General features: G+C 59.5%; 1 protein-coding gene across 1 annotated transcript in view; it reads left to right on the top strand.

Moving 5' to 3' along the window:
• The first annotated feature begins 2,509 nt into the window (after positions 1 to 2,509).
• SLC7A5 (solute carrier family 7 member 5) overlaps positions 2,510 to 10,641 on the top strand; it is a 31,252-nt gene continuing 23,120 nt past the window's right edge. The window contains exon 1 of the mRNA XM_006180714.3: positions 2,510 to 3,201. Within this exon, the coding sequence (XP_006180776.2) occupies positions 2,661 to 3,201 (541 nt within the window). The 5' untranslated portion in view covers positions 2,510 to 2,660. The remainder of the gene's footprint in view (positions 3,202 to 10,641) is intronic.

Below are 10,641 nucleotides of genomic sequence, written 5' to 3'. Positions count from 1 at the left end.
CCACAGAAACAGGAACTGCTTGTTCCTCCCCAAGGGGGACAGCTCTCCCAGGTCTCAACAGATGGACGTGGGGTCCTGGCTCAGCCAGACTACCCAAGGGTCCACCAGATAGAGCCTTGGAAGATCATCCGCCCTCTATCAAAAGGTTCTTTTACAGCCTGATTTTTTATGGTTACATTGTTTTCTACCCTGTGGATATAGAAACATTTACCAAAGCTGATGTGCCAGACTTTTGGTTATTTCCTGTTGTCTACTATGTTTTAAAACTACAATAAACAACCATGTAGCCAAAACTCCGCTTGCTCCTTATTTCCTTAGAGAAATTTCTAGAAGTGGAATTACTGGTCAAATGGGATCCACGGTTTTAAGGCTTTTGACGGAAACTCCCAAGCTTCCCTGATAGAAATGCCCGAGTTATTCTCCAGCAACCCTCGTAAGAATAAATAGCACAACTTTTAAACAAATTACTGGCTAGTGCTGAAAAGGCTGGATTGAACCTGCCTGGGACAAGAAGCTCCACTGTCACTCCACCAGTAGGTGGTGCTTGTGGCTAAGGTTTTTAGAGTCATGGAGTTCTGTAAGGAGTTTTAGGAGTTGCATCAGGGAAATCAAAGCAAGTTTGCCCTTGGAAATCTAGGACGGTTTCATCTGAAAACCAAGTAGAAACAGACGAAGGTGCCTAACAGCCGCGGGGGAGTGGAAGCGCGCCTGGGGTGTTGTCACCTCCCAGCTATTGTCTCCGGCCACTTCCCAGGAGCCCCCAGAGGGAGGCACCAGCATTCCACACACACAAGCTGTTCCTTCCTCCTCCCTTGTTAGTTCTGGTTCCTTCTGACCAGCTCTCTGGCCCTTAGGGCTCTTGGCTTATCGGCATTGTTAATTTCACACTCTTATGTGCAATTATTGATCGCCTCTCTGTGTCTGGAAGAGGCACTCGCTGTCACCGGCCTGGAGCCCAGCGCAGTGGCCAGCACAGGGACATGCCCGCAGGTGTCAGCTGTGGGAATCGCAGGTGGAGGGGCTTGGCATGTCCCCTTGGAGCATTGCTAAATGACTTCCTTCCACCTGAAACCGAAGTATATCCTGAGATGATCAAGTCTTCGCTGCTTAACTGTCTAGAGGCAAATAAACCACAGGAAGAGGGTGGCAGAATGACCACAAGTACATGTGGGTTCAGGGTGAGAAGGATGGGGTTCCAGCCCACTTGCTGGTCAGACAAGTTCCATTGCTCTGCTAAACCTCAGTTTCCTCGTCTACAATAGTAATGGCACCTTCTCTATTAAATACTTTGCACACTGGATGCTCAGCACAGCACCTGATAAAGACTCGGAGGTTTGCTCGGACTTGGGTAATCTGGTCTCCTGCCAAGCAGCGGCCTCTGAAAGGACAGGAGTGGAAGGGTTGGTTTTGATTCCCCCTAAGCCACCAACTTAGACATCTTGCAAGCTAATATTTGTGTTGTAGGGCCTTCGGGCTGCCGAGATTTTGTTTGGCTGGCACATTGCTGATGAAGGGCTGGCATGTTGGGGGCAGGGGTGGGTTGATGAGGAAGGTCCAAATGGCATGCCTTGGCTAAGCTCCCCTTGAGATGGGATTCGAGATTCTTCCCCTGTTCACCTGCCAGTTTCGCCCACAAGCATGTCTGAGTTCTTCCTGTTTCCAGGCCCAGGATACCTGGTTGCAGTGCATTTCCTCCTCTGATTCTGACCACTGGTGTCCTGGCTGCCCTTCCTAGGAGCTCTTCCAGAACACGGCTAAAACTCCTTCCCCCCAGCAGCTTGCCTTTGGATTTTCGGGGTAGATTTGGGGGCAGGGGTTCTCATGGTGCTCCTTCAGGGACCCCCCTGGGGGGGCAATTCTGTTAATGTAACTGAGCTTCTGCAGATTTCTTGGTTTCCCAGAACCTGTGTCACTGCTTCTCAAAGTTGTGTGTCCCTGAATGCTGCTCTTGGGCAAGGAGGCGCCCCTTGGGGTAAAGTGGGGACTTCGGAGCGTAGGAAGGAGCTCAGACGTGGCCTCAGCACTTCCCTCTTCTCCTCTTCTCTGAGCTCCCGCTCACTCAGCCCTGAGATTCAGCACCCCAGGCCCACCCTGGGCCTTGGGCTTCCCCCAGGAGGGGTTCTGATCACTTCATACCTCCGAGGTCCCCCGGGGTGAGCAGACGGCGCGGGATCCTAACACCTCTGGGACAGAAGCCGGCAGCACAGTGGGCTCCCTCTAGGGGGCAGGCAGGCCTCCTCTGAGCCCCAAAGGCACCCAAAACCCGCCCATCCCGTGCTGCAGGCCGGCCCTGCGGCAGCGCCCGCTCCGCCAAGAGCAGCGGGGTCCCCGCGTGCGCGCTCCGAGTCGCCGCGGACTGGGGCGGGGGGAACGCCGGAGCCAGCCGGGAGGGCGAGGCGCCCAGCGCTCCACGTGCGCGGGACGGGCCCGGGGCGGGGCCCTGCGGGCGGGGCGGGGCGGGGCGGGGCCGGCGGCGGCCTATAAAGGGCGGCGCGGTGCCGCGTGGGCTGACGCAGCGGCTGTCGGCCGCGTAGTGGGAACGGGTCTTCTCCGGTGGGTGGCGCGCGCCGGCTGTCTAGCCCCCGGCCCGGCCCGTCCCGGCCCCGGCCCCGGCCCAGCCCAGCCCAGCCCAGCGCGGCCCCGCCGGCCGGCCCAGCAGCATGGCGGGCTCGGGCCCGAAGCGGCGCGCGGCGGCGGCCCCCGCGGCGGCCGAGGAGGAGGAGCGGCAGGCACGCGAGCGGATGCTGGCGGCGGGGGGCGCGGGGGGCGCGGAGGGCGCAGAGGGCGAGGGCGTGACCCTGCAGCGCAGCATCACGCTGCTCAACGGCGTGGCCATCATCGTGGGCACCATCATCGGCTCGGGCATCTTCGTGACGCCGACCGGCGTGCTCAAGGAGGCGGGCTCGCCGGGGCTGGCGCTGGTGGTGTGGGCCGTGTGCGGCGTATTCTCCATCGTGGGCGCGCTCTGCTACGCGGAGCTGGGCACCACCATCACCAAGTCGGGCGGCGACTACGCCTACATGCTTGAGGTGTACGGCTCGCTGCCCGCCTTCCTCAAGCTCTGGATCGAGCTGCTGATCATCCGGCCCTCCTCGCAGTACATCGTGGCGCTCGTCTTCGCCACCTACCTTCTCAAGCCGCTCTTCCCCACCTGCCCGGTGCCCGAGGAGGCCGCCAAGCTCGTGGCCTGCCTCTGCGTGCGTGAGTACCGGCCCCGGGACCCGGCGGTGGCGGGGCGGGGCGGGGGGCGCACTCCTCCAGGACCATCCCCGGCCGTCTCCGGCCGTCCCCAGCATCCGGCGTCCCTGGGCGTCGCCGCAGTTCTAGACTAAGGCCACGTGCGTTTCATTCATTCGTTTCCACATCACTTTGGGAAATCCGCAGTGAGACAGACAGCAGAGTCCCCGCCCCAGTCCCTGGCCGGAACTCCGCTTCCCACTCAGTCCGTCCAGAGCCGTTGAAGTGAGCAATACCCCTGCCTTCTTGCAAAGGCTCCCACGTGGAGCGTCTGAAAGCATGTTTCCTGTCTGACTTCCCAAATGCTTACAATTTGTCAAGAGAAAGAAATTGCATTAAAAAAAAGCATTTAAATCAGCTTATCAGGAAAGGCTGACTCATACAAAACCAGTAGTAATAAAGTCTGTGTGGGTGGCTGAATGAACGTTGCTGGTTCAGGCGGCAGTGCTTAGTCCCTGAAGGCTGCCTGCTGAGAGTAAGGGGGGCTCAGCTGCAGCTTAAATGTGTGGGTTTGGGGGTCCCAAGTTGTGCTGAAGAACAGCCATTGGCCAGAGTCCCAGTGTTGGACAGGGTCCCAGTATGTTGGTGGATGAGGGCCCAGTATGTTAGTGGGCTGTTTTCTCCTGGGATTTCAGAAAAGAAAAAGAAACAGCACCTGCATGAAAAGCCACGGAATTTTCTTATCTTTTCTTGGTTTCTTGGCTGTTGGCAGTTTTACACCTACCCCCTGGCCCGCCTCTAAGGAGGCCTGCAAGACGGACGTGCCCTGCTTTCAGAGCTGCCACCTGATTTGCGGCTCTGCCCAAACCTTGATGGTGCACAGATGTGCAGAGCTGGCAGGGCTGGTGTGTGGTTTCTCCGGTGGGAGCCTGAGACGCAGGGCCTGTGACCTGGAGTGGCTTCTGCCCAGCAGTGCGTGCTGGTGCTGTTGGGATTCTGGAGCGAGCGGGCCAGCTTCCCACAGAAGCTCGCTGCAAGGTGGTGATGGGGGCCAGAGCGGGGGTCTTTCAGAGCTCCAAGGCACACTCCAGAAAGCGGTGACTCCAAGAGGCCTGAGATCCCATGTTCCTGGGACTGTGACAGAGCAGTCACGCCTGGGAAGGGGGACATTTTGCCTTTTGGGGGAGTCTCAGCGAACAGGATTTCAGCTTGAAAAAATTTTTGATCCAAATCTAGGAACAGTCAAAGCAATTCTCAACCTGCCTGAGGACAGGGGAACCTGGTGGGCTCTTGAGGTGATGCTTTTAGACTAAGTAAGAAAAAGTCCCTCTTTGTTGGCTTTTGGCATTAGGATGATTTTAGTGTCTGATCTCCACCGTGGCTAGATCCGATTTAACGCTCCCGCCCAGGATGTAAGGACAACGCTATCTTTAAAGGGCCTGCTCTGTAGGCTTTAAAAGTGGACCCTTACTTTCTAACCCTTTGGGGTTTAAGCAGGTGAGGCGTCGGGGTGGGTTCTGGAGGGGCCTTGGCTACTAAGTCACAAGGGTCACGTGAACAGCACCCCTTTTGGTGTGAGCTAGGGAGACGGCCTTCATGTGCCCACCGGCCACGTGGAGCTCTTTTCCTCTGAAGCGCCCATGTGAGTGTGTTGTGTGCGTGCGAGTTGCTTTTTCTCATGGAAAACAAACTTCCGGTAACAAAAAGGGATATGCTGCCTGCAGGGGTAAGTGCGTGGTCTGACTTGCCCAAGGCCAGCAGAACTCAGAGCTGGGCACCGGCAGCTCACACTTGTGCACAGAGGAGAGTCTGGACTTCCCAGGAAGGGACCCACCCCTGGGGGAATCTGAGAAGGCTGTGAAGGGCCACGGGAAGTTTCTGAGTGTCATTTGATTGTTGCACACAGGCCAGGTTCTAGAACTTCTCCCTCACAGGAGAAAGGGCCCTGTGCACTGCCTGTGTCCGCAGTCCCTCCTTACAACGGGCATGTGCGTGGGGCCCCGGGCTGTTTTCAGGGTCTGCACTCCAGCCTGGCAGCCGTGCAGTGGGTTGTGAATGGCCGCGTGGCCGCTCTTTCCAGCGGTGGGCGGGGGTTCTAGAGCCAGGTTCTCATTTTCGCAGGTTGATCTTTTCAGTCCCCTGGGCGCCCCTCTGCTCCTTGTGACGCCAGTTGGCTTTGGTGCTTGAAATGATCCTGCTGACAGGGTAAATGGGGTGGGGGGAATCCCTTTTCTGGTAGGTCTGACATAGAAGTGACAAAATGGGGCCCTCCGTGTGTGGCCCTGGTGTTTTTGTCTTTGTAACGAGTCATGAAGGTGAGAGACGCTAGGCTTGCTGGCGCTGGGAGACTGGTATGAGACCCAGCTTACGTGGGTTACTTACAGCTTAGTGAAAACTTGGTGGCGTTTGTTTGAGATTCAGGTGACACGGGTTTTATCTTTGCGGAGAAGTCGCTCAGGCGAGCTGAGATTGTTCCTGGGCCGGGTTTTCATCCCCAGTTTTTCCAGCCTCCCTGGCCACTCTCTCTGAGATGGGAATGGTGGCATCTGGAGAGGCCGGAGGCAGGAGCACACAGGGAACATGGACCCACCGTGGTTCAGAAACCCAGCTGAGCCCTAACGGGTCCTTGATCTCACGGGAGAATCTCCTAGAAGAAGGGAGAGCCTGAACCCCCGTCCCTCTGCTGACTCAGCCTGTCTGAGCTGTGGTCCCTCTTGTCCAGGGCACGCAGGTGTCAGGGAGGTGGCTGCAGATCTCTGGGCGCCCCCTCCTCTCCCTCCCACTGGATAGGACAGCCACCTGCACCCCCTAGTTGTCACGCATGTCACCCATCAGTCTTAGCAGAAAGAAGGAAGGGAGGAGTTGAAGGGGAGGGAAGGCCAGCAGTTCCCTGTGGGGCAGGGGCCGAGCTGAGCTGCCCATCGCACAGGTGTCAGCCTGTGGCCCTGCCTGGTGGGGATGGGGCAGGGTGTCGGCATCTCCTGGGGCTGGGGACACGCCTGTCCTTCTACAAGGAAGGGTGCAGATCAGGCATGGGTTTTGTGGCTGTGGGTGAGTCATGGCCAGTTGACCCCAGGGTAGGTCAGTCAGTTGGGGTGATGACCCGGAGGAGAGGGGAGGCCATGGCAGCATGACTTCCCTCCCCCAGCCCCCCCTTGTGACTCTGTCCTGGTGGTGTGGCCCCATCCTATGCGATGTGCTCACCGCTGTGTCCCCTGTCACAGCGAGGCCTGCATACAACTGCCGGTTCAGTGTGTCTGGACTCCTGCCAGCCGCTTGGCGTCAGCCCCTTGCCACGTGAAGCAAAGGCCTCTAGGTGTTTCCAAGGAGCTGGCCACCCCAGCATCGGGAGCTGTGAGCCGAGTGCAGACGGCAGCCTGGTAATTAGCTCTGAAATCTGACTTTCCCAGCCAGACGTGAAAGCGCTCCAGCCCCAGGTCACGGGACAGCCTGGGGCCCGGCAGGGGCTTCACAGGGCGCGAGGCCCGAGGGAGGCGGGAGATGTGGGGGGCGTCTCTAGCCGGTCTCCCCTGGGTCACGGACCCCTTTGATAATCCCATGGAATGTGCGCCCAGCACACCCAATCCAAACTCGTAGTCACGAGGTTCCCGGACGCCCACAGTCCCAGCTGGGTTGGAAGCCACCCCTGCCCCCTGAGAGCATGGCCCCATCAGAGACTGCCCAGCCTTTGAAATCGGTGTCACCACCCCCCAGGTTACAGCCAGGGGGACCAAGGCAGTGGTGGGTGGGAGCCGCAGCTGTGGTGCCCTCTTCCACCTGAGCCGTCTTTGTCTTGGCGAGGGTGGCAGGTGCCAGTGGTCTGCCACAGTGTCGGTTACCACGTCCAGGCACCTGGTCGCTGAGGGCAAGCACTTCCTGGATGTGAGGTTTATGCGTGTCCTGGGGTCTCCCTGGGAAATGCTGCCCACCTCTCACCCCCAACTGTGGGGAGTCAGACCCCTTACAGGGAGCCACCTAAGAAAGCATCCATCTTCTCTCAGAACCTTCACTTTGCAAATGAGCTTCCAGGGTGGGGGCAGGTGTGGGGGTGGCGGCAGACAGCTGCCCCTTGGGTCCCAGCTGCCCAGGGCCCTGTCCTGTGCCCACGCTGGCCTCCTGTTCCCGTCCCCTCCTTCCGCGACTCACAGCGGGTGCCGGGGACAGGGCAGGTTATGTGCTCACACCCCCAGGCGGTGTGACCTTCCCACGCCCTTGTCTGGATTGTAGGCTAGGGGAGCTGCCCAGAGCACACCTTTCCCCACCCCTAGGCCTTGCCCCATTCTGTTCCCACCAGCTGAATGCTACCCAGGCCGGCAGTTTCTTGGCTCTGATGGTTGGGGTCCCATCTGCATCCTGGCAGGATCCTGAGCTCTTGCTTGTGCAGGTGGGCAGTCCCAGGTGGCCTTCCTGTACTCCTCTGCCGTGGGAAGGGGTGTCGTCCCTCCTCCACACCTGTCCACTGAGACCTGCCTTCAGGCAGGGGCATTTCCCTGGCTGCGCCCACCTCTCCCCCGTGGGATTCGCCTGCTCTGAAGCCTCCTGTGTGATGCAGGCAACCCAATCCGCGCTCTGAGTCACCCTGACCTTGGTTGCTGGCTGACAACCCAATCATCCGTGAGCTGCCCCGAGTGTAGGAGTACAGAACTGGAGCTACTGCCCGGAGACTGTGACCCGTGACCAGCCCAGCGTGTAGACCCTGTCCACATGAGCTGCCTGAGGCTGTTGTGGGACCCAGCCCTCGGTGCGGACGCAGGCTGTGTGGCTTTGTGTTCACCTGGCCCCCACCTAGGGGCCCCTGTGAGCCTCAGTCAGCTGGGAGGCCCAGGGCTGCTGCAGGAGACCTGTTGGGGCCTGGCGCTCTCTCTGGCTGCGTGACCCAGGGCTGGGAGCTGGGCCTCTCTTGGCCTATGTTTCAGAGCCTGGGGCAGGGCAGGGGTGGGCAGGTTGTGCCTGCGGAGGGAGTGAGAGTTGGCTGTCCCATCACGGTGGGGGCCTAGTGCCAGATGGACTGTCCAGGGAGGAACATGACAGAGCAGGTGTGCCTGGCGAGGGGACAGTGACGCTGCGGCCCCACCGGGTGCAGGGGAGAGGCTGTGGGTATGCTGCGCGCAGCGGCAGCTGGAGGGGCCTGGCTGGAGCCACCTCGTCTGGTCATCCTGTGTGGTCGCAAACACGTGTGACAGGCCATCGTGTCAGGCCCCTCAGAGCCGAAGGAAAGGGCAAAGCTGGGTGTAGGGTGGGGGCGGCCGGAAGAGGCAGTCGGGAGGGAAGGCCTGTTCCGGGGCTCTCAGCTCGGGCTGAGGAGGCCAAGTTCAGGGTCCGGACGAGGAGGGACGCTCCCCAGAGTCTGGGTAACGAACATTTTGTTCTCTGGGTCGGTGTGGACTAGCAGGTCAGCTCCCCGTTGCTGTGGCACAGAGAGAACTTGAGGGTCGGCTTCTGTCCTGGTCACAGGTGAACAGGGGCGTCATGAGTGTCCCCCAGTCATACGGGAGGGTCCGAGGGCCCCGCCAACGTGAGAGCCTGCTGCAGACTCAGGTCTGAACCTGCATGGGGCCACGCCCCCACCTGTCCGTCTCCCCCACTCCAAGGGTGTCAGTAGACTTGTGTGTTCATGGTGGGTCTCCACCCTGGCTGCACCTCCAGCCACCCAGTTGGGAACACTGATGCCCAGCCCCCTGCCGCGACCCAGCAAAGTGGGAGCCCATCATGTGTCAGGGGAGCAGGGGTGGAGACTGTCACGGGCAGCCAGGGTTGAGGACCCCAGTCCAGTAGCCAGAGCACAGGAGTGGGACTTAGAAGGCCGGGGGATCCTCACCCCACTCCCCTGGTTACAGCTGTGTGACTTTTGGCAAGTCAGATAACCTCTCTGAGCTCCATTGACCGCCAGCTAACCAATGAAGGTGCTGGGTGGATGCTGCAGTGTCCTCTCGCCCTGAGGTGCTGCAGCTGCAGCAGGTTTGGGCAGGGGTGGGGGTTTCCAGGCCCCAGAGGTAAGAGCCAGGATGGGACTGACCACGGAGTCCCCTGCACGTGCACCCCTGCTGTCCTTGGCAGGTCTTCACTCGGCGGTGACCCCTGGGACTAGTAACCTGGAGGCATGCCAGGCGGTGTGTTTGCATGTTAAAATTCACCCACCGGGCCTGCCGCAGTATTCCTCTTTAGCTGATGAGGAAACAGATGCTCAGACTCCACTAAGCAACCTGCCCAAGGTCACACAGCATGTCAGGAACTGGGGCTGACTTTGTGGGGGAGACTCCTTTCCTGTGCATCCTGGCTGTTGTTGGGGCCAGGTGCTGGGGGTGCTTTGGGAACCTCCATGTTTTGCAGGGCTCTGCTTTGGAAGAACCCACAAAAGCGAGATATGGCTGCTTGTGGGATTCCCTGCTTACTGCAGGGCTCACAGGTCAGCACATCTCAGAGTTGACTGAATCTGCCTCTGTCTGGCATATTTTGAAATAAAGTGTCAGCCCCATTCCAGATGCTCACGGACACCTCCACCACCGAATGGCGGGGAACTCTGTATGGCTGGGCGTCCCCCAGCCTGGTTAAAAATGGGAAACATGAAACGCATGTTCCAGGGCTGGTCACATTTGAAAATGTGACACAGCGTGTTAGTAATTCTTTTTGCAGGAAACCAGGGCCTCAACAGGTGTGGGTACTTGGGGGGCAGTGTTCCCCACTGGACCGAGGTGTCACATCCGGCCGTGGCAGAGATCCAGCACCAGAACTGGAGCCCTGGGTCCCATCTGAGCAGCCCCCGCCCTGGGGAATTCCTTCATTTTCTGTCAGTTTTCCAGACCCTTTGAAGGCTCCAATCTTGAGTGGCCAGCAGTGGGGTGGTGGGAGGTCTGGAGCTGGGCTGTCCCCCTGAGCGGGCTCTGCCTTTGAGCGCGTCTGGAAGGGAGGCTGGCCCTCCTCAGGTGCTTGGGTTGTGGTGGGGTCATGCTCATTCACTTTCTTGGAGTCAGTAAAGGTGAATCAGCTGTCGTGAAGCCACATTTGGTTCTCCATATGGGTCCTCGAGCCTGCAGCAACAGCATCCCTGACCATGTCAGACGGCAGGTTCTTGGCCCCGCCCAGGCTGCCCCATCAGACCCCAGGGACGGGGAGACCTGTTTTATGAGGTCCCCAAGGACTCTGATACACCCCGAATGGGGGCCTCTGTCTGTTACTAGGAGGGATGAGAGTCAGGGCAGGAAGTGAAGAAATACTGGGAGGGGGAGTTGGGCCTGGGGTGGAAGGGGCCCTGCCAAGCCCAGAGGACATCTGGGTGTGCAGGGAGGGAGGAGGGCCCCCATGTGCCCGGGTGGGTTTGGACTACAAGGCAAAGGCAGGACAAGAAGCCAGAGCGACAGGATGCCTGTCCAGTGGTCAGCCCTGCTGCTGGCCGCTCTCCTGGCCACCTGGGCCACGCAAGCCTGTGGTCACTGGCCGCAGTCCAGGAGCCCCGGCCCACTGGCA

Source organism: Camelus ferus, chromosome 21 (genome assembly GCF_009834535.1).
Source record: "Camelus ferus isolate YT-003-E chromosome 21, BCGSAC_Cfer_1.0, whole genome shotgun sequence".
In the NCBI taxonomy this organism is placed as follows: Eukaryota; Metazoa; Chordata; class Mammalia; order Artiodactyla; family Camelidae; genus Camelus; species Camelus ferus.
Note: the sequence above shows the minus strand (reverse complement) of the source record. Positions and strands in the feature narration are given on the sequence as shown.